The sequence below is a fragment of the Coenobita brevimanus genome, chromosome 101 (genome assembly GCF_032717465.1).
Source record: "Coenobita brevimanus isolate Jiangsu-jjx chromosome 101, ASM3271746v2, whole genome shotgun sequence".
Taxonomy (NCBI): Eukaryota; Metazoa; Arthropoda; class Malacostraca; order Decapoda; family Coenobitidae; genus Coenobita; species Coenobita brevimanus.
The window spans coordinates 48,115,770-48,136,280 of record NC_137054.1 but is presented as its reverse complement, the minus strand read 5'-3'; the positions used below and the strand labels follow the sequence as shown (position 1 = coordinate 48,136,280).

The 20,511-nt window shown below is 41.1% G+C and overlaps 1 protein-coding gene across 1 annotated transcript in view; it reads right to left on the bottom strand.

Annotated features, from left to right (window-relative positions):
- Window positions 1–467: 467 nt before the first annotated feature.
- Window positions 468–20,511, bottom strand: part of LOC145415022 (glycerol-3-phosphate phosphatase-like) — a 358,806-nt gene continuing 338,762 nt past the window's right edge. Inside the window, exon 5 of the mRNA XM_080284438.1 lies at window positions 468–613. Within this exon, the coding sequence (XP_080140564.1) occupies window positions 468–613 (146 nt within the window). The remainder of the gene's footprint in view (window positions 614–20,511) is intronic.

Sequence of the window (20,511 nt, the reverse complement as noted above, 5' to 3'; positions counted from 1 at the left end):
TGGTTGTCTGATGCATTTGTAGCATGGGCATAGGCTTCACAGCCTGCTTTCAAGGCCCAGTAGTCCTCCTACATATCATACACCTCCAATGTCACCACTTCGGCGCTAACACCCACCGTCCATATTGAATAAATGCTAGGGCTGTCTCATACAGGACTAGTGTATTGGTATTAGCGGTAGTAATTTTACAAGTCGGTGGGTCTTCTGGTAGATCAGTAAAGTCAGATTTTTACGAAATTCAAATCCTTAAACTGTTCCCTGCCCCAGCGGGAATTTGAACCTGGGTCCGTTAGGACTGCAGACCACCTCTCTACCGACTGAGCCACCTGGGTTATTCAAGGCGGCACCTGGGATATTCTCAGGAGAACCATGGGAGATCTGATTTGCGGCAAGTCATTGTTTGGGGCCAAAAAACCTGGTATGGAATAAGATATGATGTGCCCTCTGTAACATAAATGGATAGTTACTTACGTGTCACCAATGATCAAAGACTTCTGTGGTTGAACGCCGTAGCGAGCCTGAAGCATGTAGAATATGTTGAGCGAGGGCTTTCCTATTACTCGAGCTGGTCGGTCAGTTGTCTGTTCTATAGCCTTCACAAGGATCCCAGCCGCTGTTGAAAACATTAATCGTATATTATTCAGTGTACTGACTATAAGAATGTAATGCAAATTCAGCGTTATAGAGTACAGTCGTGAACACTTAAAATGGAGTAGGGTAAAATGTCAAAAGTCTGCCGATAGAGAGCAGGTAAATTGCACAAGCTCTCCCTCCCCCCCCCCCACCCACAGCCTTTCCCCTCCATAGCATCCGCCTGACTGTCGGAAGGATCCAACGTTTGAAGTTTCGCATACTTTCATGCTCTGCCGAGTGTTCTGTTTGTCCTGCTCACATGATTATGAGCAAAATTGAACTAACAGGTTCTAAAGTAATAACATTAATGCTGATGCGGCACATCTCACGCGAGAAAACTTCCAATATTATTTTTTAATATTTTCCTATTTCAACAAAGGTTAATAGTAGGATTCAAATAACTAGAGCGATTTATCTTTTCTTTTTTACTTGTATAATCAAACATTAATTAGTTATGCAATGAACATGTGAATATATATAAAAAAGGGAAATAACAGTTGGTTTGGAATGGTATTCAAAACTTTATTGTTGTCGCTTTAATCCAATGGTTCCCAACGTTGTTCTACTCGCGACCTTTTTCCCAAACCTCGAAATACACGCGATCCCCCCCCGTCATCAGCCGTTTCAGTTTTACTAAATTTTCTGAAAATGAAAAAGGATGAAAGAGAAAACAATCATTAATTCATCAATTTCTTACAAATTGTACAATATTACTTCAAAAGGTACCGGAGCCAACTCACCCCTGAATCTCATCTCTTTTATGTTTCTGCCAGGAATGGTGCAAAATCTGTCCTTCTCTCTGCAAAAAATAAATCAGTTCTTAATAAACGACCTGAATTCTCCAACTCAAATTCTTCCCGATCCTTGCCAAAAACTTTTCTATCAGCTTTACATCACCATCTTTCCCTTCTCTTTTCCGCATTCATGATTAAGTAGCTGTTTCTACTACTGGTAAAGCAGAACACCTCTTAGCTCAGACTTTCTCCTCCAGCTCCACCTTCGACGATTCCAGTGCTGTTCCTCCATCACTCCCCCCCCCCCACCACCACCACCACTCTGACATTCTCATGGCTGACATTAAAATTTCTTAAGTTAATGTATTTTCTGCCATCACTGGCCCCAGTACTAACAAGGTATATGGGCCTGATGGTGACCCTTCTGTTGTCCTCAAGAACTGAGCTTCTGTGCTTACACCCTGCCAAGGAAAACTCTTCCGCCATTGTCTATCACCTCGTACCTCTCCTTCTTTTTCTTTTAATGTAAGGAAGGAGGAACCAAATGCTTAGGGCCTGCAAACTGCTCCTTCCAAGAATAAACAAACACAGGATAACAGAGAGCCAAATTCAAGATCCATTAATTTCGAGTAGTAGTAGTAGTTGTTCCCTAGGCAGTCTGGCCGAACAGTCCCGAGTCCCTAAGGAAGGCCACTGCCAAGACAGGACGTTCCCACAAAGCTCTCAAGGAGTGTATGTTGTGTTGTTGGCGTAGGTGATTGTGTGCAATGCAGTCTTCCATAATGTGCTTAACAGTATGGGATGTTGTATTGCATCCTGGACAGGCATCAGCGACGGAGTCATCTAGCCTCTTCTGGTAACTTAAGAGTTACCTGGACACACTGCGTTTGAAAGACTTAAGATGGTTGGCAGTATAAAAAAAAAAAAAAAAAAAAAAAAGCCAGAGGGAAACAGTTCAAGAGCTGACCTGTTGCATACATGAAGGACTGGGAGTAGTGGTTAACTCTTACATTAGAGAGTTAGACAGAAAAGGGATGAGAGTTTGTTGCTAAACGGGTGCTACGTGCCCACCGTAGTGGTGGAGGAATGCAAGCAGCCAGTTCAGAGAAGCAGTGACCATTGAAGCAACGATGAAAAAGAGATAAAGTTGCAACAGTGCGGCAAAGAGACAGAGACTGAAGGTAGCCAATAAAAGGAGGAGAGTTAACGAGACGAAATGCCTCTGACTCCACCCTGTTCAGAAGAGCTGTGTATGAGGAGCCTCCCCACACGGTAGATTTGTGCTCTGCACAGGGGCGAATAAAATCCGTGTAAAAAGTCAACAACTCTGCAGGACTAAAGAAGCTACGGAGTCCACTTTGTACACCCAATCTCTTGGAAGCAGATTTTACACGAGAGGTAAGATGTTCTTTCCCAGATAAATCCCGAGACCATGAAACCCCAAGTATGTTTAAAGACGCTGCAGGATTGAACTGGACATTGTTAAAAATTAGAGGGTAATCCTGTGAAAGATTTTATCTGGTTGATAGATGTAAGAACTGAGTTTTTGATGCATTAAAAACAACAAGATTACTTTTACCCCAATCAACGATACGAGCCAAGTCAGACATTAGGTGTGCCACAGCCTCATCCCTTGTTTGCTGATGTAACTGCTGAGATGGACGTTGTGGGAACCGAATGGAAAGGTGAAGGGTGGAGTCATCAGCGTATGAATGGACAGGGTTAGATGTACAGCTTAGGTCATTAATGAATAAAAGGAAGAGATTTGGTGATAGGACAGAGCCCTGAGGAACACCATTATTGATAGCTCTAGGAGAAGGACAGTGGCCGTCTACGATAGCAGCTATAGAACTATCAGAAAAGAAGCTACAGATCGAGGCACAGATAGATGGATAGAAACAGTAAGAGGGTAGTTTGGAATTTAAAGATTCCCTCCAAAAGGAGGGAAGACTTCTTGCTGGAAGTGTGCTCTCATTTAGCCTGTCCCAAAGAAGAGTGACCACTCCCAGTCCTCTACCATCCAGTTGCATTATCATCCTGTACTTCTAAAGTTTTTGAAGCTGTCCTTAAAAAAAATAAAATAAAACACCTTTCCTACCATAGCCTTCTTTCCGATCGTCAGTATTGGTTCCGCCAGCGACGCTTCACTGGCGATCGTCTCACCTTATTTTTAGATTCCTGGTCATCCTTCTTTCGGGACTTTGGAGAAAGTTTAGCCATTGTACATGACATCTCAAAGGCTTTCCATCGAGACTGGCATAAATCTTTAAATTCCAAACTGCACTTATCCTTCTATCTGTGCCTTGATCTCTAGCTTCCTTTCTGGTCGTTTTGTAGCTGCTGTTGTAGAAGGCCACCGTTCTTCTCCAAGGGCTATCAATAGTGGTGTTCCTCAGGTAGCTGTCCTATCGCCAACTCTATATTTTATTCATCAATGACCTAAGCTGTACATCTAACCATATTCATACATACGCTGATGACCCCACCCTTCACCAATCCATACACTTCCAACAGAGTCTATCTCAGCGGTTACATCAACAAACAAGGGACGAGACTATGGCACACTTAATGTTTGACCCTTATAATATCGTTGACTGGGGTAATCTTGTTTTTAATGCGTCAAAAACTCAGTTTTTACATCTTTGGACCCGTCTAAATCAACCACAGGAATATCATCTAATTTTTAACAATACCCAGCTCAATCGTTCATCATCTTTGAATATACTTGGGGTTTCATTTTCTCGGGATATATATTGGAGACATCATATACCTCTCTTGTAAAATCCGCTTTCAAGAGATCAGATGTGCTAAGCTAACTCCACACCTTATTTACCCCTGCATACTTACGTATATACGGGGTTTATTCGCCCCTGTGTAGAGAACAACTCTCATGTGTGGGGAAGCTCTCCACATACAGCTCTTCTGTTTGTGGAGTCAAAGGCTTTTCATCTCATTAACTCTCCTCCTCCTCCTCCTACTGTATCTCTTCGTTGTAGTGGCATCTTGTTCTCTGTTTTTTTTCATTGCTACTTGAATGGTCACTGCTCCTCTGAACTGTCTGCTTGCATCCTTCCACCACCACGGTGGGCGCGTAACACCCATCTAGCAGCAAATTTTCATCTTTTTTCTGTCCAGGTCTCTAATTCAAGAGTTGACCGTTACCCCCAGTCCACCATGTATGCAACAGGTCAACCCTGGATCTTTCCTCTGTCTGTATATCTTTAAAGCAGTGTGTCCAGGAATCTCTAAATGAACCGATCTTGAATTTGGCTCTCTGTTGTATTGTTTTCATTTTTTCTTGGAGGGAACAATCTTGCAGGCTTCTAGCCTTTCGTTCCTTCTTCCTTGCATAAATAAAAAAAACACACATTGTAAAATCTGGGGAATTTTTCATTTGGTGGTGAAACCAAGCTAATAATTTCTTCACACTGCCATCCATCGTCACACATCTCATGATTGTTATCACTAACATATCATCATCTCTCAGACCTAGCTAGTGGGACGGTTGGGGTTGCATCTGAGTAGTGGCTCTTGGAATTCGTGGCGGGGTGTTTTTAAAAGCCAGTCTCATGTCATCCTCGACACCCAGGCCATTCCTGGTCTTCGTTTTGATGTGAACGAGGGCTGAAAATCCAGCCTTGCTGAGGTAGGAGGAGGCAGATGGAAGAACACAGAGGGTCAGCCTGCCGGCTTTGGGATGTGATTAATGCATAGCGCACCAGAACTGAATCACTGATTTTCTGGAACAGATCAAGCGCTGGAGAGTCGTTCCGTAGATCCAAGAAATCATCTTTTGTTGAGGATGCTGGATACGTCAAGTTCAGCAGAAAATGGGTTTCTTACCAGTGCCTTCTCTTCTGTGAGCTGAGGAAAGCATTGCTGGAATTCCTTTTCTAGGGACTCAAGGTGTCTGGTAATCTTATCCTTCCGGAACTGATCTAGTTTGCCCTCAGACTCATCCATTACTCCGCAGTTTTTGAAACATGGCGACGTTCCCAAAACTGACTTTTTGGCGCCAGTTCTGAAGCTTGGATATGAAGCCCCGTAGATTGTCTTGAAATAAGAGAACGTGTGTTTCCCTTCCCTGAAGTTTCAAATTTAGCTTGTTTAGTTGGTCAAAAATGTCTGCCAGGTATGCAACCCTTTTATTCCACGTTTGATCATGGAAATGAGCCAGGAGATCTCTCTTTTCTTTTACTTTCAGAAAGAACCTGATGATTTCATCTTTCATCTCGAAGACATGATTCACAATGTTCCCTTTCGGCAACCATTGTACAGCCATATAGAAGAGAAGGACCTCATGGTCAGCATCCATGTCTTTGAAGAGTTCTTTGAACAGACAAGTGTTGACTGCCACAGCCTTCACCTAACTGACACCTCTAATCAGAGAATCGGGCACTTCCCGCAGAGAGGCGGAAGAATTTTATTGGCGAGAGCATTGCGGTGGATCAAGTAGTGGATGCCCTTAGCTTGGGGGGCCAGCTCCTTCACTTTTGTCTGAAATCCTGACCTCGATCCTAGCATAGCTGGTGCTCCGTCCGTACAAACCCCGCACGTTTCCCCATCCCCATTGTAGACGTTCGTACGAAAACAGGTAGAACGTTTCCATGACGTCATCAGCTTTTTTAGTGGTTTCAAGTGCACTACAGAACAGGACTTCTTCTTATATGTATGAATGAATGTACCTCAAGAATAGAAGCACCTGAGAACATGAACTCACATCCATTGATTCGTCTGGTTGAAAACAACGGACAAGCTTTGATTTCATCTAAATCCTGCTCTTTCACATCCATACACATTTAAGAGATACACCTATGAAGAGTGTTATTCGACAGAGATACTTGCTGCATCTTCTTCGTGCTGGCTTCCCCGAAAACGAGTTTCATCATCTTCAAATTGCTAGGCTTCCCCGAGAACAAGCTTCATAATCTTCAATATGTAAGGTTTGATAAGTGTCCCCTCAGTTGGCAATTATCAATGTAACTTCGTACGAGGCCTCCACTACTGTTGCAGTGAAATGAATTTCGACTTTTCGAGTGTATATCTGTATATCAGGTTTAGTATAAAAACAACGCTATATTATTATTATGACAAAATTATGTATAATGTAGAGTAACTACAACAAAATTAATCACGAAATCAGTGACGTGACTAATTCCACAAAGGGGTACTAATAACTCATGACAGGGACACTTCCATTACTTGCCCGAGGCTGTCTGAAGCCTCCATACACATCGACACGCGGAATTTCTTGAACCACCTCACACATACAAGTATTAACTAAAAAGTGGATGTGAACAACAATAGCCTAACCATGATACAACGAAAAGAGCATGCGAAAACTATAGCCTGCTCCACCGGCACAGCATTGTTTTATGTTCTAGGTTACTGGAGTATTAGCAAAATGAAAGTTTTGGTAACGTTCCTGATGATGTACCAAGTTTTTCTTCCAAAGCTATCAAGTTCTCCCAAGGCTTCTCAACCCCCCAGCCAATCCTCCGCGACCCCCTGTGGGGTCGTGACGCACGGATTGGGAACCCCTGCTTTAATCCTTGGTGGTGGAAACCAGGACAGGCTAACTGAGTATGAGTGCCATGAAAGAGGATTAGTCAATAGTAAAGTATTATGGATAAAAGATTTCTATTGTTCCCAGATTACCAATTAATCAGAATGTTCTCAAACATAATCAGATATACTCTTGGATCAAGGCCAAAAGGTTTACAACAGCCTGACTTACGTCTCGAAGCGATAATGTAAAGTTGCTCTAACAAGTGTTGGTTCTGAGTGCTTGAGTCATGCCTGAATATGGATTCTGTATACCCTTCTCATAAGGATTGTATTGGTATGTTTTAGTGTTGATATAAGCCTCGCCTTAAGATTATGCAAGGACACAGTAGCACAGTAAATCTAACTAAGATCTCTAACCCTTTTCAGCTCGCTTATTGGCCAAGTGTATGCAAAGGATAACATTGAATTAACTAGTAATCAAGGAGATTCATTACCACCTGTGATCAAGGGTTCAACAAATTCAGTGCGATAATTAAAAAAAAAATGAAGCTGTGAGAGTTCCTCGGTTCCATCACATGAAAACAAATCTTTAATACACTTTGTTTTAAATGTGATTATTAAGGCGTCTGGGAGTTATTGGGCATGGCAAATTATTTTTAGACATTCATTATATATATATATATATATATATATATATATATATATGTGTGTGTGTGTGTGTGTGTGTGTGTGTGTGTGTGTGTGTGTGTGTGTGTGTGTGTGTGTGTGTGTGTGTGTGTGTGTGTGTGTGTGAGAAAAAAAAGTGGATGTGTTTGCATTGAGTGGATCGAAGATGAAAGGGAAAGGTGAATCTAAGTTTGGAAGTGTGACTGGAAGGATGTCAGGTGCTGATAGAGGAGGAGCGAGAGAATGAGTGGCCTCGTTAGTGAGCCCGGCAGTGCAGCGGGCTGTGAGAGAATAGAAAGAGGTGTCATCGAGACTGATGTGAATGAAAATGAAATTTGGATGTAAGTTGTGGGTATTTGTGAGTGCATATGGGCCTGGTAGTGAAAGGGATGAAGAAGAGAGGAAGTTTTTTTGGAATGATGTTGATGAGTGCCTGCAGAGTTCTGGAGCAAATGTGTATGTGGTAGTGATGGGAGATCTGAATGCTAGAGTGGGAAATGTAGCAGTTGAAGGTGTCGTTGGTATGCATGGTGTGCCTGGAAGAAATGATAATAGGGAAAGAATGACAGTTATGTGTATTGGGCGAGAGATAGTGATTGGAAATACGCTGTTTGAGAATAAGGATATTTATAAGTATACATGGGTGAAACAGGAGGGTGGAAGAATTGTTGATAGAGCATTGATGGACTATGTGGTTGTGTCTAGGAATGTAAGAGGAAGATTGTTGGATGAAAGGGTTTTGAGAGGGGAGGGTGGAAGTATGTCTGACCACTACCTGGTGGAGGGAAAGTTGGGGTGTAGGTATGAGGTGTGTGAGAACAAGGAGCGTTGGGTGTAGCAGGGAGGTTTTGCAAGTGAGAGTTGGATAAAAGGGAGAAAATGATAGAATATCAGAAGAAGCTGAAAGATGAGTGGAATGCAGTGAAAGATCAGGAAAGTAGCAGTGTGGAGGTAGAATGACAGTTGTTTAAGGGTGCTGTGGTGGGGTAAGCCTAAGAGGTGTATACTGTGAGACGAGTGGGTGGTTATGTAAGAATGGGTAGTGAATGGTGGTGCGAGGAAGTACGTATGGCTGTAGCTGAGAGGAGACATGTATATGAAGCGTGGCTGAAGAAGAAGGATGACGTGTCATATGAGAGGTATAAGGAAAAGAAGAATAGGGCGAGAAGTGCTGTGCGTGACGCTAAAATGGCAGCAGATGTGAGACTGGGTAGGAGGGTGACTGAGAATTTTCAACAGATTTAGAAAATTTTTTGGAAGGAGGTGAAGAGGGTGCGAAAGGAAGAGTCTGTGAAGGAAGATCGAATAAAAGCAGGGGATAGAAAGATGTTAACTGAGATGGATGCAGTAAGGAAGAGATGGGTAGTGTATTTTGAAAGACTGCTGAATGTAGAGGAGGAAAGGGTGGTTGGGATTGTGGCAGATAGATGGGAGCAACGAATATATGTGTTGGGGAGTTGAATGATTCTTTTATCACGATAGAGGAAGTGCAGGAGGCAGTAATGGTGATGAATGCGAGGAAAGCTGTAAGTATGGATGGGTGTGCCGTGGAATGTTTGAAAGGCTGTGAATCTACTATTGGTGAGTGGTTAGTACGATTGCTGACTGTGTGTTTTGTGAGTGGTATAGTGTCAATATGACTGGGCCTTAGTGCGTGTGTGGTTCCGTTGTATAAAGGTAAGGGTGATAATTATGAGTGAGAAAGAGAGGGTACAGAGGGAGTGATTGTTGATGAGCTGTGTGGTTTTAGGAGAGGAAGGGGATGCGTGGATCAGGTGCTTGCTGTAAAACAGGAGCGTGAAAAGTTTTTGGCGAAAGATAAGGATGTGTTTGGGGTGTTCATGGATTTAGAGAAAGCATATGATAGAATTGAGAGGGAGGCTTTGTGGACTATTTTGAGACTGTATGGACTCGATGGTAGGTTACTAAAAGGAGTAAAAAATTTTTACATAAATAGTAGGGCATGTGTAAGAATGGGAAATACTGTGAGTGATTGGTTTCCTGTAAGAGTGGGTCTGCGGCAGGAATGTGTGATGTTGCCTTGGTTGTTTAATATTTATATGGATAGTGTTGTAAGGGAGGTGAATGCAAGATTGTTAGATAAAGGTTTGAGTCTGGTGAATGCTGATGGTAGAGAATGGAATCTGAATCAGCTGCTGTTTGCAGATGATATTGAACTGGTGGCTGATTCGGAGGAAAGATTGAAACAGATGGTATAGGAATTTGGAAGGATGTGTGAACAGAGGAAAATGAGAGTGAATGAGAAGTGATGAAGTGTATGAGGCTGGCAGATGGTAGGAGGATGAATGTAGTTTTGAACGGTGAGTTGCTTGAGTACGTAGAGTGTTTTAAGTATTTAGTGTCACATGCTGCTGTGGATGGAAGAATAGATGTAGAGGTGCAGTTTACAATGAATAAAGGAAAGGTGCTGGGAGGAATGAGAAAAGTGTTTAGATTTCGTTCGTTTAGAATGAATGTAAAGAGAAGGCTCTATGAGAAGGCAGTATACCGACTGCGTTATATGGGGCTGAAACATGAAATATGGGTGTAGCAGAGAGGAAGAGGCTGAATCTAATGGAGATGTGGTGTCTAAGGAATACGTGTCGGGTGACGTGTATAGATCAAGCGAAATAATGAAGTGCAAAGGAGAACTGGAGTTATGCGAGAGATGGCTGATCAAGATGAACAGAGAGCGTTGTGGTGGTTTGGGCATATGGAGAGAATGTATGAAAAGCGATTGGTGAAATAGATAAGTGGATTTGATGTGAGAGGTGTATGATTGAGAGGAAGACCACGAATAGGATGGATGGACAGTGTTAAGAGTTTGATGTGAGTGGGATGTCTGTAGAGCAAGGAAGAATGGCTGCACGTGATAGAGATGAATGGAGGGAAATTGTGAATGCATAAATACTAACACGGACCCGATGGGATGTTCTCCCGCATCTGGTCTGATCAGCTTTGATCAGGTCAGGTGCGGGGAAGGGGATGGGCCCATTATGATGTGGTAGGGGTAAACCAGCTCTGTTGTCAGGCCCTACTGCATATGTAGCCGGATTGCACTGAATAGTTGACCCTCGTACGGTGTGGTGGGAAGGAACGGTTCCTTTCCCCCTAAGAGGTTATGATACAATGTGTGTGTAGTGTTACGGAACAGAGAGAGATAATGAACACTTCAAGTGAGAATACTAAAATCACTACTGTCCCGCAAAGTTCCAGGTTCAAAACAAAAGAGTTAGGTAAAATTACAAGTTAAAGTTTAATGCTCAAACTAACAACTAAACATTCAGGACTCATCAGGATAATGTAATGGCAAAAAACAGGTTAAATATATGGTTAACTGCAATAGCCTCTATTAACACGAAATTAGCAAGGGTAAATTTATCTAACTCAGCCCTGATAAAATGAGAAAACCGGATAATGCTCAGTTAATGCAAGATATATTATTAGATACAAAATATTATTAACAATGGCTGACATCAAAAACTCCACATGAATCACAAAAACCTCACCATGCCTGCGAATTAACACCTTATGCTATACAGTACAAGAAAAAATGTAATAACACTTATACTCAAATTATACAGCAGCCAGATGGTTGGAGACTTCCTGAGCACTCACAAAAATAATAACAACCGTACAGGGGAGGACAGAGATGTGAACAAAATGAGGAGTAGATCTAAGTGGCAATTAATGCAGAGACTGAGCTCATTATATAGGGGCCGGCAGAGCTTGATACACCTTGTAAGAAGGACGCGCAAATGAAGCCATAGGGGACAAAGAGTTGACACACTGCTCTGAACAACAGAAAGAACGATTTACTCTACTATAAGGGAGGAGAAGGGGGGAGTGAGGTAGAACACGGAAGCTTGGTCACTATGGAAGCCACGAGGCGAATCGTGATCAAACATGCAGCATACTGTACGTTAGAATTATACAAAGGATGATGAAATCATAGGCTATGTAACACCTCCCCACAAAGAAAAAGAAATTTACAAAGGAAATTTCTTATTACTCTAAAACAATCTGTCTAAAGTCTAGATAAGCAATCTGCAATAACATTTTCTTTCCCCTTGACATGTTGTATGTCTAATGAATACTCCTGAAGAAGTAGACTCCATCTTGTCAATCTCTGATTTTTATCTTTAAACTTACTAACGAATTTCAGTGGGTTATGATCGGTATAAATGACTATGGGGTCAAAACCAGAACACAAATAAAATGAAAAATGCTGTAAACCCAAAATCAAGGCCAAAAGCTCTTTCTCAATAGTTGAGTAGTTCTTTTGAGGTGGAGTGAACTTCTTACTGTAATAAGATACAGGGTGTTCAATACCCTGATCATCCTCTTGCAGCAAAACAGCCCCAGATCCTGTATCACTTGCATCAACAGCCATCTTAAAAGGCTTAGCAAAATTTGGAGTAGCGAGCACTGGATGACTTAATAGGGAAGCTTTAAGTTTGCTGAAAGAGGATTCACAGTCATCGGTCCAGACAAATTTAACTCCCTTTTTCAGTAGGTCTGTAAGTGGTGATACAAGAATTGAAAGGTTAAGAACAAATCTCCGGTAATAACCTACCATTCCCAAAAATCTTTGTAGCCCTTTCCTACTTTTAGGTCTGGGAAGATCACTTATAACCTGAACCTTAGCTCCTAGTGGTGCAACATGTCCATCACCAATTACGCACCCAAGGTACTGAACTTTAGCTTGACCAAACTCACACTTTGATAAATTAGCTACAAGATTAGCCTGAACCAAACGCTCAAGAAATTTACTGACATGGCATAGGTGATCTTTCCAGTTGTCACTGAAGATTAATACATCATCAATATTAACAATACACCCTGCCAAACCCTCTGTTACAACATTCATGAGCTTCTGAAAAGTGGCTGGTGCATTCTTCATACCATATGGCATTACAGAACGTGCAAAAGTCTCTCCTAGTGTTACAAAACATGAGTTCTCCCTAGCACGTTCAGTCATAGGTACTTGCCAGTATCCCTTTAACGAATCAAACTTACTTATGTACCTAGCCTTTCCGATCTTGTCTATGCAATCTTCCACGCGAGGGAGAGGGTAAGTGTCTGTTTTGGTTATCTGATTAACAAGTCTGTAGTCGATGCAAAGCCGCTGTGACCCACCTGGCTTAGGGACTAGAGTGACAGAAGAACTCCACTCGCTCTGACAGGGCTCAATCATCTTGTGGTCCAACAGGTAGCCAAGCTCCTTCTGGATGAGAGGAACTTTCACTGGGTTCACACGGTAAGGAGGCAGTTTAATTGGCTTTGCGTCTCCAACATCGACATCATGCGTTAACACAGTGGTTCTTCCTGGAGTGGCACGGAACACTTGCGGGTACTCCTGCAGTAATGCCGAAAACTCCTGCCTTTCCTCGGGAGCTAGATGAGAAAGCATAGTCTGGAGATCATTCATGATATCAGGATTATTCCCCAAACTATCACTCAGGCTCATGCTGCATGGGAGAACTTCATTTGCAGACTCGGGTGGAACAGCTACAGTGCAGACTGGGTTATTTTCGTCCCGCCTGTGATATAACTTTAGCATGTTGATGTGACAAAGTTGCTTGTTCTTTCTACGATCTGGTGTGGCGATGACATAGTTGACATCACTGAGTTTCTTCTCCACGAAATAAGGACCACTAAACTTGGCTTGAAGAGGTTGCCCATGCACTGGTAGCAGTATCAAAACCTGATCTCCTGGCTGAAAGTGGCGTAACCTGGACTTCTTATCATACCAAGTCTTCATCTCCTCCTGAGCAGCTCCTAAATTCTCTCTCGCAAGCTGTAAAGCAGTGGACAGCCATTCTTTGAACTTCATCACATACTCCAGCAGGTTGACGTCATCTTCCTTCGACAGCCAGCATTCCTTGAGAAGCTTAAGGGGTCCTCTTACTTCATGGCCAAACAGTAGTTCAAAGGGTGAGAAGCCCAGTGATTCATTTGGAGATTCTCTTGCGGCAAATACAAAGAATGGAAGACCTTTACCCAGTCTTTCTGATGTTCCAAACAGTATTTCTTGAGCATCGATTTGATTGTTTGATGATATCTCTCCAACGCTCCTTGGGTCTGGGGATGGTAAGCTGAAGACATGATCCGGGTGATGCCCAACTCTTTCAGAGACTGCTTGAATCATTGACATGAAATTACTTCCCCGGTCTGACTGTACCTCGTTGGGCAGACCAAACTTGGTGAAGAACCCTAGCATTTCCTTAACCACGTTCTTTGCTGCTGAGATATTTCTAAGTGGAATGGCTTCAGGATAACGAGTAGCCATATCAATCAGGGTCAACACATAAGAAAATCCTGAAGAAGTCTTTGGAAGAGGGCCCACAATATCCACCAACACACGGGTGAATGGCGCCTCAAAAGGAGGAATGGGAACTAGAGGTGCAACCTTTTCGGTCTGAATACACTTCCCCACAACTTGACATGTGTGACAAGACTTACAATACCAGGAAACATCTCTGAAGATACCTGGCCAGTAGTGTTTCAAAATGCGTGCCACAGTTTTTCTCACTCCAAGGTGTCCTGCCAAACTGGAATGATGAGCCACTCTAATGATATCTTGCCTACAAACATGAGGGATGACAACTTGATGTACAACCTCCCATTCACAATCGGCTGATCCTGTTGGGGGTCTCCACTTCCTCATAAGTACTCATGATTTTATATAACAACAAGTAGAAGCACCAGCTGACTCTTCCTCACTGCAAGCAGAGTTAGCTAGACCTTTCAACTCAGGGTCAGCAACCTGCAACTCAACCAACTCTTGACGAGACAAATTATCAACACTACGGGGTACTGGTTCATCTGGTGAGTGGTCCAAATTAGCAAGAAAAGTGTCAGCCAGGATAACATCATCATCATCATTATCCTCTAAGTCACCAGTAACTTTAGACTTAGCCCTAGTGACAGCACATGCAGAGAACACATCAGGGATATCACAATCCTGGGTCGTAGTCACTGGTTCACTAGACAACTGAGGAGCTGGGCACACCTGACTTCCACCAATATCATTTCCAAGTAAGAAAGTTACACCTGACATTGGGAGTGTCTCAACCAACCCAACCATAACGGAACCATTAACAAAACCAGACTCTAAATTCACTCTGCACAGAGGGACAGAGAAGTAATTATTCCCTACACCTTGTAAGATTACAGTTTCATCAGAGGAATTAACATTAGAGCCTAGAACACTGGTCAGCATAAGGGATTGGCAAGCACCTGTATCACGATATATTTGAACTGATTTCCTGTCATTACTGTCCAGAGGACTGACAAAACCATCAGACAGGAAATTAGCACATGAACTCTTGAGAGTGTCACCCACGTTACTGCTCAAAAGAGGAGCTTCATCATGAGAATTTAATTTACCCTTCAAAGCAGGTTCAGTTAACTCGGTTAAAGAATTCTGGGAACTCTCAAAGGTGGACACTAGACCAATTGACCAAATATTTAAAGACTCCTTTTTATTCACATCACACTGTCTCATGAAACATTTCTCCGTAGTATGACCAAGCTTACTACAATAAGTACATTTAGGTTTCTGAAATCTAGAGGTGGAGCTGGTATTTGCTTCCTGAGAAACATCATCTTTATTCTCTTTCCTGTTACCTGTACTCTGAGTAGAGGCAACGTACTTACTCTCAGCTTTCCTTTTTTCTTTAGAATATCTCTTGTGAGTGAGAACATATTCATCAGCTAAAACTGCAGCATCAGACAAATTATCTATTCTTTTCTCATCAAGATATAGGTTTATATCTTTATTAATACACCTTTTGAAGTCCTCCAGCAAAATCATCTGCTTAAATTTAGCAAAATCAGAATCCACATTCATAGAATTTAACCACTGCTCTAACAGATCTTTGATTTTTGCATACTCAACATGGGATTGTTTATCTTGCTTATAAGTTGTCCTAAATTTTACTCTATAGGCTTCAGGAACAATCTCATAGGCCTTAAGAATCAAGCTCTTAACTACATCATAATTATCAGATTGATCCTGAGGCAAAGATGCATAAGTTACTTGAGCTTTACCGGTGAGAACAGTTTGAAGGAGTAATGGCCAATACTTTTTGGGCCAATTAAAACCTGTAGCTACCCTCTCAAAAAACTGAAAATACTTTGTTAAATCAGATTCATTAAAAGGAGGGACAAATTTAACATTTTTAGCCACATCAAAATCATCAGAGCTAGATGATCCAGTTCCACCTTGTTTCATGCGATACTCATGGTCTGCCTGAATCCTAGCTAGTTCAATTTGTGCCTGAGCCTGTTCCTGTGCCTCCTGAACACGAGCCTGAGACTCAGGCTCCTTAGCATTTGCCTGAAACTCAGCCTCCTTAGCACGAGCCTGAAACTCAGCCTCCTTAGCACGGGCAATAACTCAGCCACGTTAGCAAGGGCCTGAAACTCAGCCTCCTTAGCACGAGCCTCCTGCAGGGCTAGCTGTAACTTAGCTATTTCAATCTGCGTTTGCTCATCTGGAGGAGTTACATTAAACAAGCTTTTATTAATCATGTCAACAACTTGATCTTTAGAATGATGAGAGCGAACAGCAATTCCCAATTGTTGAGCAACAAGCTTAAGTTCATCCTTTGTTCTGTTTTCTACATCACACACTGTTTACACATTTGACAAAAAATATTTGGCTTCATCAAGCGTAGTAATAGTAGACATCATGAATAAATCACAGTCACAAAATATCAAGCAATATCCTTATGATAATATCCTGAAGAGGTCGCCAAATTTATGTTACAGAACAGAGAGAGATAATGAACACTTCAAGTGAGAACAGCAAAATCACTACTGTCCCGCAAAGTTCCAGGTTCAAAACAAAAGAGTTAGGTAAAATTACAAGTTAAAGTTTAATGCTCAAACTAACAACTAAACATTCAGGACTCATAAGGATAATGTAATGGCAAAAAACAGGTTAAATATATGGTTAACTGCGATAGCCTCTATTAACACGAAATTAGCAAGAGTAAATTTATCTAACTCAGCCCTGATAAAATGAGAAAACCGGATAATGCTCAGTTAATGCAAGATATATTATTACAGATACAAAATATTATTAACAATGGCTGACATCAAAAACTCCACATGAATCACAAAAACCTCACCATGCCTACGAATTAATACCTTATGCTATACAGTACAAGAAAAAATGTAATAACACTTATACTCAACTTATACAGCAGCCAGATGGTTGGAGACTTCCTGAGCACTCACAAAAATAGTAACAACTGTACAGGGGAGGACAGAGATGTGAACAAAATGAGGAGTAGATCTAAGTGGCAATTAATGCAGAGACTAACCACAGGAGAAATGAAAGGAGCGACAGTGAATACTTTCGTATATTACATCTTCAGAGTGAGACAGAAACGTAAAGGGTAGAGGTATTTTATGCACACCCACAGCAGGTAGTGGCACACAGAAAAATGGATGACCTGAATTTTTACCTGCGGCTTAACTTATGGTCACCTGCAGCAGGAAGTGGAACACAACAAAGGATGACCTGAATCTAAAAATGCACGTGACAAAGGAGGAGGGAGTAGGAGGGGAGGAAAGGGGAGTGGGAGGGAAGGGGAAGGGGGAGGGGAGGAGGGGAAGGGGGAAGGGGAGAGGGGGGAGGGACGTGGGGATAAATAATAAGACCTAGAGGATTAATGCTTGGTGTGTCCCACAAAGGTGTGACTACACCACCAGGAGATGACAGGGAACAATCAGTTGTTAGTCTGGGGGATACTGCTTTAAAATTATAACAATCTATCACACTTAAAATGACCATAGCTCATGATTACATTCTTTTCATATGTGCCAGAAATTAGACAAGATTCTATTACATTTCTTTCATCTAAGCTTTTTGATCTTGCTAGAATCTTGGAGCCTGTCCAGTCAATATGGTGATCACTGGATGCTTTGTGCTGAAATAAACCACTACTCTGTTGGGCTGTCCTTACACTGTATTTATGTTGTGAGATTCTAGTTTCCAAATCTTTTCCAGATTGTCCTATGTAAAATTCGTTACAGTTTTTACACGGGATTTTGTAAACAACGCCTGAATTACTGAAAGAGCTCTTCTTGATGAGGGTTTTTTTGATGGTGTTCTCATATTTGAATACTACTTGTACATTGAGTTTCCTCAGCATGTGAACAACATCAAGAAAATTTTCATGGAAGGGGAGGACAAGGGTTCTTTAAATGGCAAATATTTACATGGAATACTTTGAGAAACATTTACTGACCTCCATAAAGGAGCAAAACATAGTTTGGCTCCGATACGTGGGTGATATCCTGTGCTTCTGGCCTAACAGTCTTCCCATTGATGAATTTCTCCTGCAATTTAATTCGTTCGTTCCATCGATTAAGTTTACTCATGAGATGGAAATGGATAATGAATTGCCATTTTTTTATGTAAAAGTTATCAGGGACCAAAATGTTTTGAAGACTAAGGTATACAGAAAACCTACAAATATTATGTCATATGTTCATTACTATTCAAACCATCATATTAATGTAAAACGATCTGTGTTCATATCCATGTACCTAAGAGCAAATAGAATTTCAGACCCAGAATTTTTAGATGATGAACTAAAAATGATTCAGAGTATTGGAAAGAAGCTAAAACATCCACAAAGCATACTAACTCAGTGCCACAATACAGCCATGAAACGATTCCTCGAAGGGAAAAGTAATAAGCCAGATCGCCAGAACATTCAAAGAACCCTTGTCCTCCCCATCCATGAAAATTCTCTTGATGTTGTTCACATACCGAGGAAATTCAATGTACAAGTAGTATTCAAATATGAGAACACCATCAAAAAAACCCTTATCAAGAACAGCCCTTTCAGTAATTCAGGCGTTGTTTACAAAATCCCGTGTAAAAGCTGTAACGAATTTTACATAGGACAATCTGGAAAAGATTTGGAAACTAGAATCTCACAACATAAATACAGTGTAAGTATAGCCAAACAGAGCAGTGGTTTAATTCAGCACAAAGCATCCAGTGATCACCTCTACCCTTTAGGTTTCTGTCTCACTCTGTCTGAAGATGTAATATACGAAAGTACTCACTGTAGCTCCTTTCATTTCTCCTGTGGTTAGTTTGCATACGTATCTTCACGGTGGTCTCTGCATATATATATATATATATATATATATATATATATATATATATATATATATATATATATATATATATATATATATAGTTTTTGGCGTATCAGATAAAGCCATATGTATACTGTATATATAAATAAATAAATAAATATATATATATATATATATATATATATATATATATATATATATATATATATATATATATATATATATATATATATATATATATATATATATAGTTTTTAAGCGTATCAGATAAAGCCATATATATATATATATATATATATATATATATATATATATATATATATATATATATGGCTTTATCTGATACGCCAAAAAACTTTCACCACATTATAAACGTATCCAACAGATTCCGAACGCTGTTACATTAAAAAGGAGTGTCAAATCCCTGATCATGCACTTCTTCTCATAACATTCATCCAGCCAAGCTCGATCTCTTGTCAGTTCCCTAGCCTCACCGACTTCCATGCCTCTCTTCCTCACTATCGTCCACCTCCATGGCCAACCTCGCCTCCTCCCTCCTTCCAGTTCGTTCCCATATACCTTTTTCATCACTCTATTGTTTTCCATTCTCTCCACATGACCATATCATCTCAGCACACTCTCTTCGATTCTGGTGACCACAGACTTCTTCACTCTGCTTCTTTCACGAATCACATTATTTCGTATCCTATCATTCTCTGTACTACACAGACATTCCTCAGCAGTCCCATCTCCACTGCTGTTACTCTTGACTTTTCATTTTCATGCCACACCAGTGTCACATGCAAATATTAAAGTTAGCACTAACACCCCTTCAAGTAAGCCTCGTGCAGCTGTAACATTAAAGCCTCTGTTTCTTATCAAGGCCTTCATAGCACCAGCTACTTTCCTACCTTGTGTCACTCTACTTTCTACTTCTTTTGCACATTTTCCTCTCCTTCCCATCACTGTACCCAGGTATTTGAACTTTCTCACCTAATCCAGTCTCTCTCCATTTACTGTAACATCACAGTAGGAGTCACCTTCTCTCTTGATTACCATCACTTTACTCTTTTCTACATTTACTTTCAAGGAACGACGCTCACAAACATCAGCAAAACTCTGCACTAGTCTACCAAAGTTCTTGTCCCGTATTTGCAACTAGCACTGCATCATCAGCATACAATAGATTTGAGATATTCCATCCATCACCATTCATTGCCAACGTCATCCCCCTCTCCATTACTCGAGTGTTTTCTTCTCTCAACGCCCCATCCATATATATATATATATATATATATATATATATATATATATATATATATATATATATATATATATATATATATATATATACATAGCCTATGATATCATCCTTTGTATAATTCTAACGTACAGTATGCTGCATGTTTGATCACGATTCGCCTCGTGGCTTCAATAGTGAGTGTTCTACCTCACTCCCCCCCTCCCTTATAGTAGAGTAGGTCATTCTTTCTGTTGTTCAGAGTAGGAGTGTCAACTCTTTGTCCCCTATGGTTTCATTTGCGCGTCCTTCTTACAAGTTGTATCAAGCTCTGCCGGCCCCTATATAATGGGCTCAGTCTCTGCATTAAGTGCCACTTAGATCTACTCCTCATTTTGTTCACATCTCTGTCCTCCCCTGTACAGTTGTTATTATTTTTGTGAGTGCTCAGGAAGTCTCCAACCATCTAGCTGCTGTGTAATTTGAGTATAAGTGTTATTACATTTTTTCTTGTACTGTATAGCATAAGGTGTTAATTCGTAGGCATGGTGAGGTTTTTGTGATTAATGTAAAGTTTTTACTGTCAGCCAGTAGTAATAT